The following is a 25,327-nucleotide window of genomic DNA, read 5'->3' as shown; positions in this document are numbered from 1 at the left end:
ATGGGAGGCTCCATTACCTACTGCGCGGTCACAATCGATTTGGGGAGTTTTCGTTACAATGGCAGGCGCCTGTCCCACTTCCAGACAGATTACAGTTGAGAAGTTTGTATTATAATAGTAAGCAGCTTCCCTACTGCCAGTCAAAATTGAGTTAAGCTGTTATCATTTTAATAACAGGCTCCTTTTCTTAATGACAGTCACACCGAGTTGATGAGTTTCCATAATAATAGCAAGCCACTATGCCTAATGGCACTCACATTTTAGATGGGAAAATTTGTTTATAATGGCGGTCACACTTGCCTACTCCCAAATACAATCAGTTAGGGAGTTTTGAACAAAATTGCATGCTCCCTTGACTTCTGGCAGTCTAATCGAGAAAGGAAATTATTAATTACAATGGTAGACCCTCCTTACTAATGCTAGTTAGAAAGGAGTTGGAGAAGGATCCCATACCTACTGCCAGTCAAAGTCGATGTGGAGAGTAATGATTACAATAGCAGACGCCCTCCTGTCACTATCGATGTAAATTATTAATTATAATGGCAAACACACCCTTTCTACATCGCTACAAATCGACTTCAGTGAATATTTATAGATCGACATACGAAGTATATGCATGTTTAAAATATTGCAAACCTTCATTTACAGATTAACTGCTGCTAAACGATACATCATATCGACAAACGGATTGTACTATAAGACGTCCCATTTAGTGGTCTAAATGGTTGGTCTTAAGATATTTTCTCATGTCTCATTTATTTATGGTTAAAATTGAGTTAGGAACGTTGATACGGTGACATTTCGGTAAGGTTTTCTCACAGTGCATCACTTTTGCGTACTAATGTGATAGCTACAAATATAGGGTTTGGCTCACGTATGGATACTGGGTGGGATATGTTCGCGTGTAGAATTAGATGATTCTATCTCTCATGTAAGTGATTCGAACTACGAATTATACGTGTACAAAAAGCAAAAGTGTAGGTATAATCGAGAAATAGAGACAAATCTAACATATAAGGAATAGAGATACAACGAAACGTCATAGGATCAAAGTTGTAGATCACTCCAAATTGAACTGAGGTTGTGCCATCCGCTTTGTGATATGACTTACCATTTAACCGCGAAATACCTCGAAACGAAGGTCACATCAACATTAAAATTGCCTCAATATTCCGATATTTTTCGGTGGTAAAAAATGAAATGTTTAAAGATCTAGGAAACTTTTCGTCGATTACAGGCCAAGACATATAATTTTGACAAATTTCAATTTTCTAGCTCGTCTGGCAGCTTGTGCCTCAATCTCGCTTTGGGGGAGGGGTTAAAAATGAGGACTTTCAGTAAAATAAAGCTAACAAATATGCAGATGGTCATTATTACAGCTGAAACGTATAACTGTACAAAAATTTCGCCAAAATAGTCAATGTACAGACACACGGTCGTTACGATTTTATTTATATAAATAAGGAATCTGTTCTACGTACAACACCTTTTGGGCTATGTCCGATGGATTTAAGCTTGCAAAACCGACCGTTCATGATATCTCCCTTGTTAATCCACCTATAGGAAAAATGCACATGAGGTAAAAGTTCTAGAAATGGATTTCCATCAAGGTTGGTCGATTTCCAGTCAGGTTAGTCTCGTATATATTGTGGGATAGTAAAATCAGTTTCGGTTCCTTATAAACGCCCAGTCCATTCCGAGAATTAGAAGTGGTATGGACCTTAAAACCTACGGTTGGACAGTTGGATGCTAAATGTGAAGTTTGGTTGAAATATCTTTAGTAGTTTTCAAGTTATAAGAAATATGCTTTAAACGCACCGGCTCTTAAGTCCGGTGGGACTTGTGCTGAAAAACGGCCCGTTAATGATATATCCCTTATTAATCCTCGTATCGAAATGATGCACATGAGAAAAAACTTTAGAAATTGATTTCCATTAAGGCAGGTCGATTTCTATTAATTCTGGTTGTGTATATTATGTGGGAGTGCCAAATCACGGTTCCGATTTCGTATAAACCCCCAGTCAGTTCTTGTATTTAGAAACAATATTGGCCATAAAACCTACCCAAGGACAGCTGAATTCTAAATAAGTTTGGTAGAAATATATCCAGTAATTTTCAAGTTATAGACAAACAGACACGACACCAATGTCCGCTGGACTTAGCCAGCAAAACTGACCGTTTATGATGTCTCCCTTACTAATCCTCCTATCGAAAAAATGCAGATGAGAAAAAATGTTTTAGAAATGGATTTCCGTCAAGGTTGGTCGATTTCCAGTCAGGTTGGTCTTGTATATATTGTGGGAGAGTAAAATCACTGTTTCGGTTTCCGATAAACCACCAGTCCATTCCGGGAATTTGAAATGGTATGAACGTACCTTTGGATAGGTGGATGCTAAATATGAAGTTTGGTTGAAATATCTCCAGTAGTTTTCTAGTTATAAGAAACACGCTTTACACGTACCCGATCATACAAGTCCGGTGGGACTTGTACTGAAAAACGGTCCGTTAAGGTATCTCCTTTATTAATCCTCGTATCGAAATGATGCACATGAGAAAAAAGGTTCAGAAATCGATTTTCATTAAGGCAGGTTGATTTCCATTAAGTTTGGTTGTGTATATTTTGTGGGGGTGAAAAATCACGGTTTCGGTTTCGTATAAACCCCCATTTTAGTTAAGGTATTTAGAAACAATATTGGCCCTAAAACGTACCCAAGGACAGGTGGATTTTAAATATGAAGTTTGGTAGAAATATATCCAGTAGTTTTGAAGTTATAAGAACTCAGACAAACAAACAGACAGACAAACAGACACCAAAGTTTAAAAAAGTGCAGATGGTCATTATTACACCTGAAACGGATAACTGAATGAAAAGTTTTCCAAAATAGTCAATGTGCAGACACATTGTCGTTATGATTTTATTTATATAGATCAGGGCCTCTCAAACGTCCAAAATCTCACGCATGCAAACTGAGGCGCAAAGGTCCTGTACACAGTGTATCGGTCGCACTCAGCTCGGCTCGGACCAGCGCGTCGTCTCGGGGCGACTCGGCAAAGCTCGGCTCAACTTGGCTCGGATTTGGAGGGCTATGGAGCAAGTTAAGAAGAGGAAGGTAGGTGGAGCGAGTGAGACAGGCGTGGGGAAAGAGAGAGAGACAGTGCTATTGCTCCAAATCGAGGTCAACCAAGCGAAGCCGTCTTTTGCACCGTGCACCGCGCAATGCACTGGTGCATGCACCCGGAGAGGCCCTGATATAGATGAAATAAAGGACTCGGATGTTCGCATGGTGTTGCACATCTAGTCTATAAATAATAATATCTGCTAAGGAGTGAATGGGGGCTTCTACACATATTGTATGAAATGAGTGACAAACTGTATATAAACACAAATTTATTCAATAACTGTTGTTATTACTATAAACGCGCATACAAAAAAAAATGAAAAAGGTAGCACTATGTACAATTATAGGCTACCGTGCACTTCAATTGCATTACAAGAAAGGAAAAGAAAGACATGCAATTTAATCTAATTTAATCTGATTTTATCTAAAAACTTAATATTCATGACTATGAGTAACATGTTACATACCAGTCAATATTATCAGTACTGCAAGAAATATGTTGAGAAATCAACATTTCCGATTATAATGAAGAGTAACAGTGTATCAACCTATTGGTTAGGAAACAAAATTGTAGTTGTTAACCTACTTCTAACACTGGGATCATGCATTCGTATACACTTTCACAGTCAGCTTGATCAACCTGAAGACATGATTTTCCGTAGGCCCTATATTCACTTTCAAAGGCATGGCCAGTCAGTGAAAGAAAAATGTCATCCCTTATATTTCCTAAAGCGTTAATTTCAGCCCTCAAGGTAAGGCCAAAAAATTCCATTCACGCTGAGAGGAAAAAAAAAGCTACGATGTCAGTGCGAGTAGGCCAATCTATATGACATCATTATCACGCAAAACATTATTTTATACGCACGAATGTAAATTTCAAAGAAACATACTGTAAAATAATACGCCACTGACCTTTATGAACGTTTCTGTGCAGCCTTAAATTGCATAGGAGACTAGTATTTTCCTTCAGAGAAGTAGGATACTTCAGTTTATCGGAAAGCTCCAGTAATAACGGTGTCAAACAATCCAGCTTTTGCCAACCTCGCATGCGACTGCAGCTCTAATGTTACCTTTAGTCTGTATTTTACTAACTCTATGATTTTTACTTTGACTGATAGGCAAACCAGGAATCTGAGAAGTATGGAGTGTATACATTTTAGATACAGGCTATATACTTAGTTCGAGTGCAACTAATGTACGTCGGGCGCAGCTCGTATTGTAGGTACAGTTCTCACATTCTATCTTCCCTTTCCCTTCCTAGGCAGATAGCGTATTTGAGTAGATATATCTTCTCTAGCGATGTTTGAATGCAAATCTGTCAGTTACCGGGCGATTTGCCCGCGCGGTTAGGGGCGCGTGGCTGTGACCTTGTATCCGGGAGATAGTGAGTTTGAATTCCACTGTCGGCAGCCCTGAAGATGGTTTGCTGTGGTTTCCCATTTTCACACCACACCTTAATTAAGGCCACGACCGCTTCCTTCCCACTCCTAGGCCTTTCCCATCCCATCGTCACCATAAGACCTATCTGTGTTGGTATGACGTAAACACGAAAGTCTTATGTGCTCGATTTCTTCTCATTACTATTATAATTTATTCTCTGGGGCCATCGATGACCACGATAAGTCTTGTTACATTTGGCAGTGAACTTCGCCTTCTTTTGAGATCAGAATTCTCTCATCTTTTTCTGAGTGGGCCTGCTTGCGTTCCTCTGTCCAAGGGACACCATCTCCTTTTTCCGATTGTTCGTCTCGGTTTAGCCCGTTTGTCATTATATTTTTTCGGAAAAACCCCCTGGTCAAAGGCGTTTTCCGGTTAGATCTGTAGCACTTTAAGGTCTTCTTTGGTGTTTCTAAACCATGACATCGTGGTTTTAGGGTTTGAATCAAACAACTGAACGATCTGTTTGGTGAACCTTTTTTCATCCATTCGTTTGAGGTGACCATAAAATCGTACCCGTCTTTTGCCGATCGTGTCTGTAATTTTCTCTAGTTGGATTCCGTAATTCCCCTAATGGTTTTGTGCTCCTTTTTCTCCAATTCTTCGATGAGTCCTTTATTGGCATAAAGGTTTGGGCTGCATACATAACTACTGGCTTCAGAACCGTTTCATAGCGACGTATCTTAGTGTTTTGGGAAAGGCATTTTTGTTGTAGATCGTGCGTGACGTTTAGTAGGCTATTTCAAGTTATTATTATTATTATTATTATTATTATTATTATTATTATTATTATTATTATTATTATTATTATTATTATTATTATTATTATTTCGCGAGGGGATAATCAAAATATATACGGTTTTCAGAGTAAAATACTTGTAGTTTTCAATAAACCATTCTTTTTTTTTTTAGAACACTTGAAAGTTTTGCCCCTTTATTGAAGGATGATTTAAATTACATTAAAGAGTTTTATAGTCAACAACAGCTTATGTTTTGAAACTGTAAGCTCATTGTGCCCCTTGATGTGATCTAGTGCACTGCGCCTGGCTGAAGATTAAAGGACACAAGTTTGTTCTTTTATAGGTTTTAAGAGCTGAATAATGTTGTGTGTTGAATATGTCGATCAAGACAAGCAGATCATCAAGTAGTATACGTGCGACAATCAATTTGTAAGTCAAACCACCATTCTATCGGAGTTATTGTGTATGTTTCAGCGGACTAAACAGTGGTTGCTGTTCGTGGGGGACTGTCGAGAACTGGGTGACGCCCTCGCTAAGAAACCTTCCATTTCATTCTGGATAGCACTGAAATTTGTGGACGCTTTGCTGAGAGGATATGGTCAGGTAATATGTAGGAATATTTCAGTATGTAATTATAAGACGACATATTTGTTACTACTACCTCTACTATATACATATTTGCAATTTGCTTTATGTTGCACCGACACAGATAGGTCTTACGGTGACGATGGGATAGGAAAGGCCTAGGAATGGGAAAGAAACAGCCGTAGCCTTCACTAAGGTACAGCCCCAGCATTCGCCTGTGTAAAAATGGGAAACGATGGAAAACCTTCTTCAGGGCTGCAGACAGTGGGGTTCGAACCCACTATCTCCCGGATGCAAGCTCACAGCTGCGCGCCCCTAACCGCACGGCCCCTCGCCCGGTACCTCTACAATCAATCAATCAATCAATCAATCAATCAATCAATCAATCAATCAATCAATCAATCAATCAATCAATCAATCAATCAATCAATCAATCAATCAATCAATCAATCAATCAATCAATCGTCTGCATTTAGGATTGTCGAACAGGTGGTAGATTTCCTATCGGTTTTTCACCTAGTTATGTCCGGCTCCATAGCTAAATGCTTAGCTTGCTGACCTTTGGTCCAGAGGGTCCCGGGTTCGATTCCCGGACGGGTCGGGGATTTTGATCCCTTCACTGTTTAATTCCAATGGCTCGGGAGCTGGGTTTGTATGCCGTCTTCATCAATAGAATTCGTTTCAGGTAGAACCCCGTCGTCATAGACGCACAGAGCGCCTATACGGCGTCAATTCGAAAGAGTCTTAGGAGGCCACACGCCATTATTATTACTTAGTCTATTATTAAATAATTTAAAAGAAGAAATTTATCGAAGATCTTCCTTGGAAAATTATTCCAATTCCTAATCCCTCTTCCTATAAATAATATTTGCCTCACTCCGTCCTCTTGAATTACAACTTTATCTTCATATTTTGAACTTTCCTACTTTTAAAACCTCCATTCAAGCTTATTCGTCTACTCATGTCATAACACGCCATCTCTCCACTGACATACAGCTTAGTCGAGCAGCTCGTTGCTTTACTCCCCGACCTTCCCACCACAAAATGTACACAATTTTCGTTTGCCGGAAGTCACCTAGAACAAATCGTGCTGACTTCCTTTGGTTCTTTTCCATTTCTCGAATCAAGTGATCCTTGTGAGGGTCCCATACACTAAAACCATACTCTGATTGAGGTCTGTCCAGTTCCTTGGCTGAATAGTCAGCATAGTCACCTTCGGTTCGAATGGCTCTAGGTTCGATTCCCGGTCGGGTTAGAGAATTTAACCTTCAGTGGTTATTTCTTCTGGCTCGGGGATTGGGTGTTTGGACTGTCCTCAACATTCCTGCAACACACCCTACACACAACACTATCCTCCATTACGAAAACACGCATTTCCCGTACACGGAAGATGCTCCCCACGTTGGAAGGTCTGTCTTACAGGGGCTATACCAGGCTAGAAATAACCACACGAAATTATTATTGGGAGCTCTGAAGTGACTTGTACGCCGTCTCCTTTATATCGTATTACAACAAGTACCCTCATAGCCGTATGAAGAGATCTGTAACTTTTATTTACAATCTCGTTAAGGTTTTTACCATAATGAAGACATTCCCTTAAAATCTTAACATCTAGGTACTTAAAGTGATCCCCATGAGGTAGTTTCACCCCATCAATGACTATTATTATTAGCAATATTAGTATTAGTTATCTCATTCTATTCAGAATACTGCAATCACTAGTCAATCGGTCCCAGTACGAGATCATAATATCAAGTACCACACGTTTACTACTACCACATTGTTGACAACACTGACTGGCTCTCTGTCCGGCTCCATGGCTAAATAGTTAGCGTGCTGGCCTTTGGTCACAGGGGTCCCGTGTTCGATTCCCGGCAGGGTCGGGAATTTTAACCATAATTAGTTAATTTCGCTGGCACGGGGGCTGGGTCTATGTGTCGTCTTCATCATCATTTCATCCTCATCACGACGCGCAGGTCGCCTACGGGAGTCAATTCAAAAGATCTGCAGCTGGCGAGCCGAACTTGTCCTCGGACACTCCCGGCACTAAAAGCACTGCCTTCGTAATGTCCAAGCCGTACTGAACCTCTGATGACGTCACGCTTTGGGGGGGACTTGAAGGCGATACGCATACGCTCCGCTTGAATAACACACTCGTTTAAATTACTTAAAGAACTGTTAACGCCTTATAAAACCAAAACCTATCCTAATATATTTGTTAATTCTGACATACAATGCATATCCTTCTCCGTAACGTTCTATTTCTCGCGTATATACGTTCGTTTGCGTGAGTACAGCCTAACACTTTGATGCATATTCTAGCGATTTTATCCATTTTCCGGTCAACTAGAACACTCACATCATACCCACTGACAGAAAACATGCAGCCAATTACCATTACTATTTATTACAAATATAAATTATTTCTGTACCTCACTGTTTCCACTCCATGAACACTGCAGCTTTCCTAGACCTCTTACAGGAAGTTACACCAGTATGGAGTAGGTCTGCTCTCTGAAGCACTTTTGTTGAATACACAAGTATGTGTGAATTTTGGAAAAGTTATTTAAAAATATATTCACCCAAATATATATACACTGTCCGGCCAGGTCTTCCAATTTCTTCCCGCAGTCACAAATTACTAGGGAATCTGCCAACTGCATTGACTCCAAAGCCAAAGATTTTGTGACACATTTAGGATTGTCTGAATTTAGAAATACCATCTTATAACTTATGTATCTGACACTAACACACAAAATACTTTGTACACCTCAATTCCAAGTTCTATTGACATGTCTGATGGATACTTTAAGCCCCCTCGATTTAGGAAATTCAGATATCTTACTTCTGGAGGTAATTCATAAATAAGATCTGAATCTGTCAGAAGATAAGATTTACATAAATCACACTGCTGTTTGATACTCATACTTTTTTTTTTTGCTATTTGCTTTTCGTCGCACCGACACAGATAGGTCTTACGGTGACGATGGGACAGGAAAGGTCTAGGAATGGGAAGGAAGCGGCCGTGGCCTTAATTAAAGTACAGCCCCAGCATTTTCCTGGCGTGAAAATGGGAAACCACGGAAAACCATCTTCAGGGCTACCGACAGTGGGGTTCGAACCCATTGTCTCCGAATACTGGATACTGGCCGCACTTAAGCGACTGCAGCTATGGAGCTCGGTGATACCCATAAATAAGACTTGCATTTTCAAATACACCGAATTCAGATAAGCCGTAGGTCTGATTACATAAAAATATAGGGCCTAATGTTACCCATGTTTATGACATTAAAAAAAATTAACTCACCATCTGGACGAGACACGCTTATTTCCCTCAGGATGTGATTTTCAGGAAAGTGCTTGATACACACAACTGTGTTGTGATTAACTATTAAATTCTCCCTGGGAATAAATAGCCTTCCTCCATAACTGAACTGGTTCTTCATCAGAAAGAAACACAAATACCGGAGTGTACTCTCCTTGTTTATAATTGGCTTTGCAGCCAGGCACGCAGCAACTCTTAGGCATGGTGATTTCCCTCACTGATCATTTTAATTCAAGTATATACAATTCGTGGTTAATAATAAAACACAGAATGCATTAACTCAATTAATTTTACACTATAAATGTAACTTTACACAAATAAACTACAAAATTAAAACACTGAAGAACGATCTTCTTAACCTATAGCTTCACATAAATACACGCTCACACTAAGTTTTCTTCACTAATTAACGACTTTCCACGTAATAATGCAGTCGATGACGACTCATTCTCACATATATCTGAGTGAGCATGCGGCCATCGTTAAAAATTTCAATAAAACTGCGAAAATCTATGTTTAACTCTACTAACTCATGTGCTAAACTTCCCCCCTAACGATCAGCTGATTGCTTTCCCGCGCTCGTTACAGTATGGCCTGGACATCACGAAGGCAGTGCTAAAAGCCATACGACATTTCATTTTTTTACCTCTCCGTGTCCTTCATGTTTGATTCTAAGAGCTGTGAAAAATAATGTTTCCATATTCCTACGATATTGTATACAGACCTGTCGAACCTCTATGGAGATTTTCATATTAAAGGTCACGTGGCGTCAGGAAGGGCATCTGCTCTTAAACCCCTGGCCAAAATCAAAATCGTCCTGGGTAGCTCAAGCGATCTCAGAAATAACTGCGATAAGCAGAAGAAATTTAATTGTCTACAGACCAGGCCGTGATAATAAGGCTGCTGATGCTGGTTTAAGTGTGTTCCATCAGCCACAAGACGGATTATGAGAAACCATCGTCCCTTCACCAATCTCTTTGCCACCCCTGCATCACGCGAATGACTCACTGCATTCGTATAAAAAATATTTCCTTTACTATAGAAGAATCGGGTGGATTACGTTGAAATATAAGATAGGTGCTGAGGTAAGGCACTTATCAAAGCCACAATGCCTTTCGAACGTTTGAGGCTGGAAATGGCCCCTACCGTTCAACACAAACCGCTACAACCTCACGGTGATTGATGAGTACTCCCAGATCCCTTTTACTTTTGCATGCTGTGACACAAGCTCTTCAACTATAATATTTTGTTTGATACACCTGTTCAGGTTATTTGGACCTCATCTCACATTGTAGCGTACAATTTTTTAAACATCAGTAGTCTATGCATACTCCCCCTACTATCGTTCCTATCCTGCCTCTATGATAAACACCCCAATACCGTGAGAAAATTTCCGCATCCATAATATCACTTCTCAGCCAAGATTTATATTACATCTGCTGTGGCTATTCTCTCCACAGAAAGCCTCGTCTCTTTCATGGTAGCAGTTGAGTAAGCGTTGATGCACCTCCATACGATTGTGCTGTTCAGGAAGCTGTCTCCACATTCATCTCGATCGTGGGTGATCTTGTACGCAGAACCATGACCGATGTGAAAGATATTTTCTGCCTCATCCATGGTCACTCTTCAGTCTCCAGAATCATTTCTTAAGCTTTTTGAATCTTCTGGTCAGTTATGAAATTGGACAGGCATTCTGCTCTGTCTTCGTACTCTACACTTCCTCGGCCTTTCTTAGACGTTTTGATCCACTCATACCAACTTCTACGTGGTACAGCGCTTTCTCCGTCTTCCAGCAGAATCTTACGATGAATTTTGGCCTCTGAAACACACCCAGATCAGAGAAATTGGATCATTGATCGCTATTCTTCTTTGGTGCAAGCTACCAAGAAAGCGGTGATATTTGTGCTACAACAACAGCAAGATAATGTTTACTATCTAGGAAAAGACTGGCACAAGTGTATGAACTTTTATTGGACGAACGTCGAGGGCAGTGCAGCCAACTTAACCTAGCCTGTGGCGAAAGTGCGGATGTATGTTGACTCTTCTTCTTATTATTATTTTACCGCTTTTCCCACACCTGTGCGGTCGCGGGTGCGAAATTTGTAACACATGTGGATTGGGCCCTGTTTTATGGCCGGATGCCCTTCCTGACACCAAACCTATCAGGAGGGATGTAATCACTATTGCGTGTTTCTGTAATGGCTGGTAGTGTAGTGTGATGTGTTGTCTGAATATGAAGAGGAGTGTGTTGGGACAAACACAAACATCCAGTACCCGAGCCGAAATATTAATAAGGTGCGATTAAAATGCCCAACCCTACCTGAATCGAACCCGGGGCTCTCTAAACCGAAGGCCTCAACGCTGACCGTTCAGTCAAGGAGTTAGACGCATATTGACTCCCCCATAAAGACAGCATTACCAACAATTCTCTCTCTGATTTATTTGGTATTGTACAAAACATCTCTTGTTTCCGCCCTATTTGGTGTTACTCAAGCTTGAAGATAGTTTTACCAATAACTCTTGTTGCTTACCTAATTAGTATTTAGCTTGTGTTCCAGGCAATATTTCCAGTAATTCTTATACCTTGTCTACTTGACACTTTCCTTGTGTTTCAGATAGTGTTCGCCAACAACCCGATAACTGGATTGATATTCCTGATCGCACTCACGATAGCTGATCCCTTCATGTCTCTTGCTGGACTCATCACAGGCTCTATTGGGCTGTTAACATCAGTGGTAAGATACCATGTATCAATATTCAGGACGAGTGTACGATCTTTGATACAGTTTTATTCTTTAGCATGAGAAACGAACAGAACAAAATACTTGATTAATTTGCACATTAGCAGTATTTGTAGTACATTGTAATTTGGAATTATTGTAAAATTCTGAATTTTATTCAATTCGTCCCATGTCCTGGACCACGTAAGTGAACAATTATTCATTGTTGTCAATTTAAGGGTTATAAATCTGATTATTATTTCATGAATGATAATTGATATACGGTATGTTAAACATGTGAAATATTGGTCAAGTGGCATTTGTAGTTGATTGGCTATAAACATATTGAGTTTTACTAAGTCGAAGATATCTAGCGAAAGGTGTAGACTACCTCATCGAAGAAATCCCTGGGGACACTTAACCGATCGGTCTCTTATGTTTCAGCTTATTTTGCAAATTTCTCATTATGCTAATTGTTACTTTTCAGGTTATTCAGCAGCCAAAACCAGTAATTCGTGCTGGTATTCCAGTCTACTGCCCGATTCTCGTAGGACTCTGTACCTCTGGCACACTTCCCGCGCTCTACGGGCTGGAGATTAACTACCAGTATTGGATCTACATGATTATCGGCGCTATCTTCAGGTAAAGACACTCTCGTCACGTTGCCTTGGGCGTAGCTGGCACTATCCGTGGAGGTATAGCCTTAATGTTGCTTATATGTTTATTTGTAGAGAACTACTTCCATATGTTATAAAATTGGCTTCTTAATCCTGCCACCAAGAGGATAATTTCTTAGATCATTCCATGTTAAGAAAACAATATTGCTAATATGGACCTACAAGGAGTGAACACACTACATCTTAGACACGCATAATTCCTCGCGTTTAAGGAATATTATAATGCACTTTATATTGTATTATGAAATAAAGATGAGGCATTTTTGCTCGCGCGTTATTAAAATAATTATTGAAGCTTTCCAATTTCATAAATACATATGCAAGGGAGAAAGCACAATGGTAGGAGCAGCCGTTGCTTTATTACCTTCTTTTATTTTCCTTCAGTGTCGCTCTGGTACACACATGCACAGAAATGATATCCCGATATAAACAAAGCATGGTGTCCTCCCACCTCCTCGCTTAACGCAATGCTGCAGGCAGACAGCTCATTATAAGACTTTTGTGATTGGAATGGCCACAGTGGTAGATGTATAGCAACACACACACTGTGTCTTCAGCACTACCCGTTCACTCCCTTCCCCTCCTTTCGGTACTGGAGTGACCTTCAACTCTACCCCTTCACTCTCTCCCCTCCTTTTCAGTACAGCAGTGTTGATCGTTTATGTCCGGACACCATTTCTGTGCATAAGTGTACACGCAATGCGTAATCCGGTACTCTGAATCCTGGCAGCTTATTATTGTTTTTTAGAGAAGTCGTCTATTTATGTGTTGCGTATATTTTTTGGTCTTCATATCAATGCCTACTTGTCTAGTATTGAGTGAGTGTTATGTAATGAATTAGCCTACGTGTGTGATTTCTTTTTTAACATTAATGCAGTGAAGTATTTACTTTATGGATAAGGCTGAGGAAGAAACAAAAGCAAACTGTGCTTAATATGCAGCTTATTTTCTTTCCGCTTTCATCTTGAACTTAAATATTGAGTATCAAAAATTCACGCGACGCCTTTTTAGCGTGATGCTTCGATAAGGCTACCCTGTTGTCATAAGAGCAATATTGACATGGAACGACTTTAGTGCAGGAAATGCTGCCTCATCAAATCATGATTCTTTATAACGAAACATAACACTGAAAGGAATGTCGCAGTGATAACCTGAAGCAGTGAAATATTGTTAGGAAGTCCTCTCTTAATATGGTTACCTCTGAATAAACATTTAAAACATTATTAGTCTCATAAGTATATGTATTTTTAGAGAAACAGATTTTCATTAAGTGTTTGAAGAGATTTTTCACTGTAAACGAATGAATGAGACTTGATTCATGAACGAGAACTTCATCGTATACAATGCTTTTTGTAAATAGCATGACGACTGACTCCATAATATTATGTGATTTTTACTTGCATCATGCTCTTGTTTCAGTGTTTATCTGACGTCAGCATTATCCTCGCTCTTTGGCTCCATCGGTCGGTATCCCCTGCCGTGTTTCGCAGTGCCCTTCGTCACGGTACAGATGATGCTCTTCTTATGTGTCTTGCACTCACCATCCTACATTCCGCCACTGCATGTTACTGAGCACAATATCTCCTCTGGCTTTAGGATGAGGCGGGACCTCTCTGCAGAAATCTCAAACCATACCTTCGTCGACATGGAAGTGCTCCACAATATAGATATAGCAGATAAAGTGACTGCGGAAGAAGGACAAGAAGACAATGTGGAAGTAGCAACGGTCAGTCCTGACAGTTCTAAGCTCGCTCTCATTGCACAAAGAAACCCCTTGCCAGTAGACATTTCTCAGGACAGAAATGTTGCTTACATAGATCAGGGAATTCCAATAACAGAAAGTGTTCCTCTAGTCAGAAACCATTCTTTCACAGACCTGAGAGCTTCTGCGCTGGGAAGTGTACTTCAGGAAAAAAAATATACGCACTCTGATCAAGGAGTTTTACTGCCAGAAGATAGCGTGCATGACACATACATCATTGATGGAACGTCACCAGACGCGAATGAACAGACAGTCGTAACAAGTACCGAAATTTACAATGCATCAGAGGTCGACGTAGATCTTCTAGAGACGTTCTACGATCCTAATCATGCAGACTGGGGACAGGTAAATATAGCTGAAATATTTTTATTTATGACATTTCCAACTATAACTCCTCGTTAGAGCAAACTTTGCCGGAACACACCATCTCTCGTCTAATCCCTAATCTTTGTTATTTAAAAACCGAAATTACCGAGCTCGATAGCTGCAGTCGCTTAAGTGTGGCCAGTATCCAGTATTCGGCAGATAGTGGGTTCGAACCCCACTATCGGCAGCCCTGATGATGGTTTTCCGTGGCTTCCCATTTTCACACCAGGCAAATGCTGCGGCTGTACCTTAATTAAGACCACGGCGGCTTCCTTCGAAGTCCTAGCCCTTTCCTATCCCATCGCAACATAAGATTTACCTGTGTCGGTGCGACGTAAAGCCAATAGCAAAAAGAAAAGAAATTCAGACATGAAGATGGAACCTTATTTTCCTGCCTAACTTATAATAATAATAATAATAATAATAATAATAATAATAATAATAATAATAATAATAATAATAATAATAATAATAATAATAATAATTGTTACCGTGTTTTAGCGGTAGGTAGAGGTGAAAGAAGGTGCGGGCGTGAACGGGTCTCGAACTACGGAATCAAAGTTAATGTAAAATTTAACAAGGTTATATTTTCTTTTTAAAATGACGAAAAAACAAGCATTGCAGGTACAGAGTAGCAAGTCAACAAAATGTATGTACAATATTTACTAGATTTGGGCTCAGCGCCCTTGCTTCACAATTCGTGGGCAATCAGCCCAACCTTACTTCAAAATAAGTTTTACCAGAGGGGCAGAAAACCCCATTCATGTTCAGGAACATTTGCTCCAAATTACACTGAAAAGCCTCCACGAGGCATACAACACTCAATTTTCGAAAAAAGAGCCACTCGCTCTCAACTTTAAGCCTCTCAAAGGCCACACCAAACTCCACCTTCAAGTTGTCCTCACTGGACATAGACACAGGGGTAAAATACCCAACCTACTGAGGTCTATTAAATGAAAAGGGGTAATTACATGACCTCCAAAATAACAATTTGAGAGGAGGCGATCTGCACTCCTAATACACTTTGTTTTTAAAACCTAATTTGGCTCTAGGCCACTGATGCAAGGGCTAATCCCATACTACGGAGGTGACTTTAGAAAAGAAACAAATTTACATAATGTTAAGGAAGAATAGTTTGAGAAAATAAGTTCACCTCAAAACAATATGAGTGGGAGCTCGAGAGGGTTAAGCACTCTCTATCCCAATACGTAGTTTAAAAGATAGAATAGATACCAGTTTCTTTACATTTTTAAGGAAGGTTACATAACGGAAAAACTTCGGACCCGCCCCGAGAGTTAAACTGCTGAGCAAGCAAGAAAAGAAGTAATTAATCGGCCATTACCTGGTTGTTGACTGTCACCGAAGAAAGAGGCGCTTCCCGCCCCCTGCAATGTACTTTACACACTGAAAGATGGAAGAGAAGTGGCCCGGAGACCCTAAAATCAGCAGTTTATATCCTCTCGCGGAAGGTTCGAGGCGTTAGGGGAATGAAAACACCCTCCCACAAACTCTTTATTGGGTAGGATACAGCAACATATTCAAGTTGGGGGAAGATACCTCGGATTGGTCAGAAATTAATAAAAGAAATTCGGGATTGGTTGAATACAAAACAAGGAGAAAGAGAGGGGTATACAGCCAACTTAAACAATAACAGAAGGAAATTTAACAAGAAACAAACTTTTGAAATAAAAATTTCTCCAAAAAAAAACAGTTCTTTCACTCCGCACTAGGGTGCACTATTGTTGATCTTCAGTAGTGTCCTCTAGAAGAGAAAGTTCACACTTCTTACTACAAGCAAAACAAAAATACGTCGAAAATGACACAGTTCAAAAACTCCAAAATTTCCAGGTAGAGACATCTTCTGAGAAACTTGAAAATTAATACCGTCAATAAAGTTCCGACTTCCTCCAGCAGAGGAGTTTCAACAGGCGTAACTTTTAAATTAGCGGCGTGGAGGTGTACCGCCCGGTACAGACCTCCCCCCCCCCAAAAAGTTCCTCCAGGGGTGACACATGAAATTTGTTTGAAAACAAGGTCCAAGTTTTGATGTAGATATGGAGATTAATTGCCGAAGAATTTATAAGATTTTCTTAATGTGGTTTGATTCAGTTTCAAAATTTTTGTTGTAACTGGAGAAGTAAAGTTTTTATGTTTGTAGAAGTTGAATTGAGAAGGAAAACTTTAGTTTTAAAATCGAGGAAAAATTTTCTAAGTCCACCAGATTTTGTTGTTGAATTCCCAAGTGTAGTCATCGCTTATAGTAACTGTCCATGTAGTTGATGTTGATTAAGTTGGACGGCCAGACCGGCCGTTGCAGCTTGCGTCCAAAGGAGGCCGCTCGGACCCCTCAAGTACCCTGAGATACCGCTCGCCCGCACTATGAGGGGAGCAGTGGTGTTGAAACACGCCGCGCCCGCGGTGAACATATACAGGCTGCGGGCAAGTAGCAGGTCGTGCGCCGCACATCAGCCTTGGCCGGGAGGAGAGCTCCGGCTCGCCGTGCACATGTCGTCCTCGCTGGGGTCGAGGGGGCCCTTCCTCAAGCCCAGTCGCGGCACGGCGCCACGCGGCTGCGGGGGCACTGAAACATTAAAACTAGGCGGCAGAATTGTTGGACCATCATCATTTTTTGAGGGCACAGGCTTGGTGGAGAGGTTGAGTGGCCAGCAGCGTGCAGATATCCATGGCATTTAATATAAGCAAGCCACAGTGTGTATAGCAGGAGACGGGAGCGTGGTAATGGTCGTGGTAAGGACAGAATGGCAGTTTAACCGCGCGGGGAAGGTTTACAAAAACTTACATATGAAACAAAACATTATAGAAGGGGCAGAATGCCTTAAAAGTGAAAACTCAAAAAAAATATAACCTTCATATTCCTTTCACGATTATATGAAGCAAGTTGACACAAAATTTACACTGGTTTCACCTGTGACAGGTGAACCCTAAATAACCTCTCGGTGGCTGGATTACTTAATAACAACGTAACCGGCGTAAGAAAATCGAGAATGATACAAGGCCCATGAAATCTGGGGGCAACCTTGCCCGCTGGAACAAAGTTTTTGACCATAACTTGGTCACCTACCTTCAAAGGGGTGGGTCTCCGTCCACGATCATACCTTTCCCTAACCTTTTCATGAGACACTTTAAGATTGGCTTTAGCCTTCTTCCAAAGATCTTTAATGTTGTCCGGATCTATTGTCTCGGGTAGAATGTCACTCAGAGACCAGAGGTTAGAGAGCGGCGTGTTGGGAACAAACTTGAACATCAAAGAGGCTGGAGTAAATTTATGTGATTCATGAACCGCCGAATTCAAAGCAAAAGCTAACCAATGCAGGGACGTATCCCACCTGGAATGATCTTCATGATGATAGGCAATAAGCGCGGACCTGAGATTACGGTTAACCCGTTCAGCCAGAGATGGTTGAGGGTAATAAGCAGAAGTAGTTACCTGAGAGATGGACAAGTCGAAGCAGAACTTACGAAATAAATTAGATGTAAAAGCCTTAGCATTATCAGATACAATATATTGGCACGGACCGAAAGAAGCAAAAATAGAATTTAGGCAAGTAATGGTGGACTGAGCGGTAGCCAGCTTAGTCGGAAATAACCAGGAAAATCTAGTAAAGCCATCTACGCATACAAAGATAAACTTGTTAGCATTTCCCTTAGACTGGGGGAAGGGTCCTACATAATCAATATACAGGCGTTCCATGGGGCGCGACGCTTGATGAGAAGACAAAAGGCCTACCTTGGTGGACATGGTTGGTTTACTAAGCAAACAGGGTTTGCAAGCCTTCACTAGTTCACGGATTTCACCGTCCATACCTTTCCAGATGAACATTTCACGAATCTTCTCACGAGTTTTAAAGATTCCAAGATGCCCTCCTAATGGGGTCTCATGATAATACTTGAAGATCATAGGTACAAGAACAGCTGGAACGACAACTTTCATCATCTTATCATGCCTCGAGGGGCAACATAGAACACCATTCCTCAGAACATAAGGGACAACATGTTCCCCAGAAGAAAGGGTTTCCATTATCGGAGCCAGCGTCGGATCTTCACGTTGGTATTTCTCGATATCCCTAAAGAGCATGGGAGCATCTGTTAAGATGGCATTAACATCAGATAGTATGGACTCGGAAGGTGATGAACTGCCGACCGGTTCATGGGTCTCGACGTCGTTAGAAAACATACGGCTGAGTCCATCAGCAACAATATTTTCGGTACCTCTGATATGCCTGACATCGAATTGGAAGGCAGAAATACGGATGGCCCAACGGGCTATACGACCAGTACGACGCGGCCTACCTAAGACCCAACTTAAGGCTTGATTATCTGTCTCCAGGTCGAATTTGACATGTTCCAGATAGAGACGGAACTTCTCTAAGGCAAATAAGACTGCCAAACCTTCGAGCTCATAGATAGAATACTTGGCTTCTTGAGCCGATAGAGTCCTAGATGCATAGGCGATGGTTCGCCTCCCTAGTTCAGTCTCTTGAAGAAGGACTGCAGCTACTGCTGACGACGACGCGTCGGTTTGGACGATGAATTTCTTCGAGAAATCAGGCATAGCAAGTACAGGGGCATTACAGAGAGCTAATTTAAGATCTTCAAAAGCGGCTTGTTGAGAAGGTCCCCACTCAAATTTGATGCCTTTCCTACGAAGAAGGTTTAAGGGCGCCGCTCTATTAGCGAAGTTAGGAATAAACTTCCTGAAGAAATTCACCATACCAATGAACCTGGCGATACCTTTAATGTCCTTGGGAGGTTTAAAATCACGGATGGCCTGTGTTCTAGAATGATCGACCGCTACACCATCAGGTGACACAATATGCCCTAGGAATGACATAGAGGGCTTAGCAAAGGCAACCTTGGACAACTTGACAGTTAACCCAGCCTTACGAAGGCGATCGAGGACTTCTCGCAGATGATCTAGATGTTCTTCAAAAGTCTCTGAAAATACGACGACATCATCCAAGTAGTGATATAAGTACTCAAATTTGATGTCGGAGAAGACCCTATCTAGTAGCCTAGTGAGTACAGCTGCTCCCGTGGGGAGCCCGAAAGGCACGCGGTTGTATTCGTATAAGTTCCAGTCCGTGGCAAACGCTGTAAGGTGTTTAGACTCTTCGGCAAGGGGAATTTGATTATAGGCCTGATTCAAGTCCAAGATAGTAAAGAACTTGGCCTTACGAAACCATGAAAAACAAGAATGAAGGTCAGGAAGGGGCACAGATTGTAACACCACCTTCCGATTGAGAGCCCTATAATCAATGACAGGCCTGAAGCCTCCTTGGAGTTTCGGGACTAGAAAAATAGGCGACGAATACGCCGACTTAGATGGCCTAATAATACCATCCTTCAACATTTGATCGATGATTTCTTTCAATGCCTTCATTTTAGGTGGAGATAGCCTATATGGTGGAAAACGGACAGGAATCGAATCCGTGACCTCAATTTTGTATTCAATAAGGTCAGTAACACCAAGAGTATCAGAGAACACCTCTGGAAATGACTGACATAATTTCCGAATACTATCAGCCTGCTCCTCAGGTAGATGTCTAAGGTCTAACAACATCTCATCCTGGGTAGGCGAAATAGAAGAACATGATACAGAATTACACTTTAGCAAGGGAATTTTACAATTGGACGCAAACTTGAATGTGCACGACTTACTCTGGAGATCGAGCACAAGACCAGTGTGAGAAATGAAGTCCGCTCCCAATATGATGGGGCAAGACAAGTGCTTAGCCACAAACAGTTTGATTTTCCATGTAAATTTAAAAATACGAATTTTGGCATTTACAGAACCTAGAATTTCTAATGGGGATGAATTAGCCGAAACATATTGAACAGGAGATGAATCATAGTCAGGTAATTTACAAATAGATTTCAATTTTGAATACCATTGGTCCGAAATAATAGAACAAACACTACCTGAATCTAATAGAGCGGTTATAGGCTCGTTATTTAACTCAATCTTAAGAAAAGGAATAGGTGCGGGGGTATCCGTCGCAATCCTAAGACATTCTTTAGGGCATTCAAAAGATGCATTTGAAGACTGATCGTTCCCTGAATTCACGACCTTTTTGTCAGGGGCTGAGCCTTGGGAAGCAGAATTAGTCGACTCAGCCGAAGCCGCTAGTCACATTTTATTATTGGCATTGGTGGAATTTGCACCAGAAGTTGAGCAGGAGGGGGTGCTATTTGAGTTTGGGCAATTCTTGGCGATATGTGAGAAAGCCCCACATTTAAAACAGCCTTGTGATGAACCAGCCCCATTCCTTGTCCCACTCGACTTGATCAGTGGACACTTATTGCGAAGATGGTCAGGCGACCCGCAAGCATAACATTTACGGGAATTGACAGGTCGGCGAGGTGGAGGCCGTGTATTACTAAAAGAAGGTGGGGGTTCTTTCGCGACACGCAAGGAATCGGCGTATCTCACTCCTTCCGCTGAGACGGCCAATGCTTCAAGTTCAGAGAAAGTTTGCGGGCACGCCGCGAAACACAAATATGACCTATAGGGAGGTGAAATTCCCTCTACAATAGCCTGTACAATCTGATCTTCAGGAAAATGAAGGGCAAACACCCTAGTATAAAACTTAATGTCCTGTATGAAATCAGCCAATTTTTCATCCAAGCGCTGTACACGATAATAGTACTTCTGAATCAGAGATGACCTCGCGCGAGCCGGAATAAAATTTGCAAGCAAGTGTGCATGAAAATCTTCAATAGATGACTGTTCAGCTATGGCTCTTACTATTTTGTCAGAGAGAATACCAATTGCATAAGGATAGATAATTTGCAAAATTTGACATGGAGAAAGAGAAAACACAAGGGCATGATCCTGAAATTCAACTAGAAATCTTAAAAATGAAATTACGTCACTGGTGGTATTAACGGAAAACTTAGAGATACCTCTGAGCAACATTGCCAATGGATGAGGCAAGCTACTAAACCCGGGTGACATAGTAGGTAAAGGTTTCAATGGCAAGGAAGTTAATTCGGGACGTACGTTATTTAATGAGTTACGGCGTTCAGACTCGTCCAATGGGGCAGAGGTTGTTTGAGCAGCAATGGTTTTCCTATTTGCTTCTCCCTTAGGAGGCTCTTCCTCACTACCTACATTCACTGTGGTGGGTAGATCGCTTTTGGGAGGAACCTCCCCCGTTAACAATTGAGTGACCTTGCTAGACAATTCAGAAATATTTTCAAGCAGCGTACTAGCTTCCTTCCTCTGAGCGTCATTCAACTTCAGAGACAACAGATCGTTAACTCTATTTGAAAAGTGATATAGCCTGGCTTGCACCCGCTTAATTTGATTAGGAGAAGGGTCATTTTCATCAAAAAAACTAACTACAGAAGCTAGCCCAGTAATATTTTCGACGATCGTGGAAAGAGAGTCGTCAACTTCTTTCTCTCCCAAGGTGGGGATGGAAATAGGCAACTCAAGGGACTCTCTAAGCTTATTTGTGTCTACTGCAACCGTGCCTCCAGATTGCACATTTCTAATAGTTAATTCATAGATTAACTCCTCTTTGCGCAAATAGTTAAGATGGAGAACATCGCGAGGGCCGGGCATGATGACAGAACAATTTTGAAAAAATAAAAAAAAAATTCCTGCAACTGAGAAAATTGTTAGAGTTCGGAACAAAACAATGTTTAGCCGTCAAAAGGGGCTAAATTGAGACCCATTCAACCACGCTCTGTTACCGTGTTTTAGCGGTAGGTAGAGGTGAAAGAAGGTGCGGGCGTGAACGGGTCTCGAACTACGGAATCAAAGTTAATGTAAAATTTAACAAGGTTATATTTTCTTTTTAAAATGACGAAAAAACAAGCATTGCAGGTACAGAGTAGCAAGTCAACAAAATGTATGTACAATATTTACTAGATTTGGGCTCAGCGCCCTTGCTTCACAATTCGTGGGCAATCAGCCCAACCTTACTTCAAAATAAGTTTTACCAGAGGGGCAGAAAACCCCATTCATGTTCAGGAACATTTGCTCCAAATTACACTGAAAAGCCTCCACGAGGCATACAACACTCAATTTTCGAAAAAAGAGCCACTCGCTCTCAACTTTAAGCCTCTCAAAGGCCACACCAAACTCCACCTTCAAGTTGTCCTCACTGGACATAGACACAGGGGTAAAATACCCAACCTACTGAGGTCTATTAAATGAAAAGGGGTAATTACATGACCTCCAAAATAACAATTTGAGAGGAGGCGATCTGCACTCCTAATACACTTTGTTTTTAAAACCTAATTTGGCTCTAGGCCACTGATGCAAGGGCTAATCCCATACTACGGAGGTGACTTTAGAAAAGAAACAAATTTACATAATGTTAAGGAAGAATAGTTTGAGAAAATAAGTTCACCTCAAAACAATATGAGTGGGAGCTCGAGAGGGTTAAGCACTCTCTATCCCAATACGTAGTTTAAAAGATAGAATAGATACCAGTTTCTTTACATTTTTAAGGAAGGTTACATAACGGAAAAACTTCGGACCCGCCCCGAGAGTTAAACTGCTGAGCAAGCAAGAAAAGAAGTAATTAATCGGCCATTACCTGGTTGTTGACTGTCACCGAAGAAAGAGGCGCTTCCCGCTCCCTGCAATGTACTTTACACACTGAAAGATGGAAGAGAAGTGGCCCGGAGACCCTAAAATCAGCAGTTTATATCCTCTCGCGGAAGGTTCGAGGCGTTAGGGGAATGAAAACACCCTCCCACAAACTCTTTATTGGGTAGGATACAGCAACATATTCAAGTTGGGGGAAGATACCTCGGATTGGTCAGAAATTAATAAAAGAAATTCGGGATTGGTTGAATACAAAACAAGGAGAAAGAGAGGGGTATACAGCCAACTTAAACAATAACAGAAGGAAATTTAACAAGAAACAAACTTTTGAAATAAAAATTTCTCCAAAAAAAACAGTTCTTTCACTCCGCACTAGGGTGCACTATTGTTGATCTTCAGTAGTGTCCTCTAGAAGAGAAAGTTCACACTTCTTACTACAAGCAAAACAAAAATACGTCGAAAATGACACAGTTCAAAAACTCCAAAATTTCCAGGTAGAGACATCTTCTGAGAAACTTGAAAATTAATACCGTCAATAAAGTTCCGACTTCCTCCAGCAGAGGAGTTTCAACAGGCGTAACTTTTAAATTAGCGGCGTGGAGGTGTACCGCCCGGTACAATAATAATAAGCGTATGACACTTCGGATTCGGTATCGCAAACATATTGATTGGATGCCAAACGCTGCCTGCGAGTGAACGTACACGGTTCGTTTTATTCTACGGACGGCAGAGAAATGTATCTCCGTTTGGTGGTCTATCGCTGAGTTTTAATTCTGTCGGGTAAACATCAAATGTGTCAGCAGAGATCTTACGATACTAAGTATCGAACTGACCTTTTTACGCCCTTTAAAATTCCAACTTCCTCTGTACGGTTTATACCCGCGATCTTGGAATTCGGAGGCCGATATTCTACCACTGGTCCACAGAGGCAGTTAGGCCTATATTCTCGGTGCTTTCATGCTCTTTTGTTTCAAATTTCATTTGCTAGCTATATCATTACTCTTACTACTTCCTTCAGTGCCATACTTAACGGTGGCTGCGTCATATTATAGTATACGATGTGCCCGAATATATTCAGATTCTTTTTAACTTCAAGTGTTTCAGACAGAAATGATGTGTGCAATCTTAGAGTACTTCTAAAGACCACTCAGTGCACTTTACTTAACACTCGTCAGTACTGCTGGGTCCTAATTCACTGTCTAGTGGACAATGAACACTCCATCTCGCAAAAGATACGGAGAGAAGTAATAAAACCTCAAAACAGGAAAAATGGTATAGTTTACTTTTTCCTGTCCCCAAAAGAATAGCTGATTTCCTGACTTTTGGCCTAAGATGAAAGTCTCCCCTGCCTTTTTTCTGTCCCACAGTCAATTTCCCTGCCTTCCTTTGACATTCGCTCTGACTATCAATGTCTGTAGGAATCCTGGGTTAGTAACTTAGTTTAGAACCGTTAAGAGTCAATTGGTTGAATACATTATTTTCTAAACTTACTTCCCCTTCTTGCCCTACTCCTACGGGTTTCCGCTCCTTAAGTGTATAGTGTAGATCATAGTATGGTTATAATGCATTATCTTACGATTTGCTTGGCCTGCATGAATCAGGTGGAGATTTGTACACAACAACAGGGATCTCACATCAAAACGGCTATGAGTGTTGAAATAGGTTATAAGCCTAGATATACTCATTAATTTTCTTGAGTTTCCTGAGCTCATTTTACCCGAAATATGAACAATAATTGTGAATGATGGGTCTCTGGACCTGTTTAAAGCAATTCTATGTTGCATATAAATGCATATTCAGGCTATTTTAATTGCATTGGTCAGTTGGCCTATACGGTCATATCTGGTTATATTTTAAGCATTTGTTTAAATTGAAGCGTCGTTTTTGACGAGGCACATGCTATCTGCGTCGATTTTCAGACACAGGATTAAAAATACTGTAGTAGATATGTTTTTCTTTATTTTCCCGAAACAGATAGGTAGCAGGTTTAGAAGACGTGATTCAGAGAAAGAGAT

At 41.0% G+C, this 25,327-nt stretch overlaps 1 protein-coding gene across 3 annotated transcripts in view; it reads left to right on the top strand.

The window, feature by feature from the left end:
- The window catches only part of LOC136858229 (urea transporter 1), a 340,258-nt gene that overhangs the window by 215,752 nt on the left and 99,179 nt on the right, over window positions 1-25,327 (top strand). For 2 of the 3 annotated variants that reach the window (XM_067137616.2, XM_067137615.2), the window contains exons 2-5: window positions 5,771-5,899; window positions 11,822-11,941; window positions 12,414-12,568; window positions 14,023-14,710. In XM_067137616.2, coding sequence (XP_066993717.2) covers window positions 11,891-11,941; window positions 12,414-12,568; window positions 14,023-14,710 — 894 coding nt within the window. In that variant the 5' untranslated portion in view covers window positions 5,771-5,899; window positions 11,822-11,890. The remainder of the gene's footprint in view (window positions 1-5,770; window positions 5,900-11,821; window positions 11,942-12,413; window positions 12,569-14,022; window positions 14,711-25,327) is intronic. The other variant, XM_067137617.2, reaches the window with a different exon arrangement.

The sequence above is a fragment of the Anabrus simplex genome, chromosome 1, assembly GCF_040414725.1.
Source record: "Anabrus simplex isolate iqAnaSimp1 chromosome 1, ASM4041472v1, whole genome shotgun sequence".
Taxonomy (NCBI): Eukaryota; Metazoa; Arthropoda; class Insecta; order Orthoptera; family Tettigoniidae; genus Anabrus; species Anabrus simplex.
This window is presented reverse-complemented; position numbering and strand designations above follow the sequence as displayed.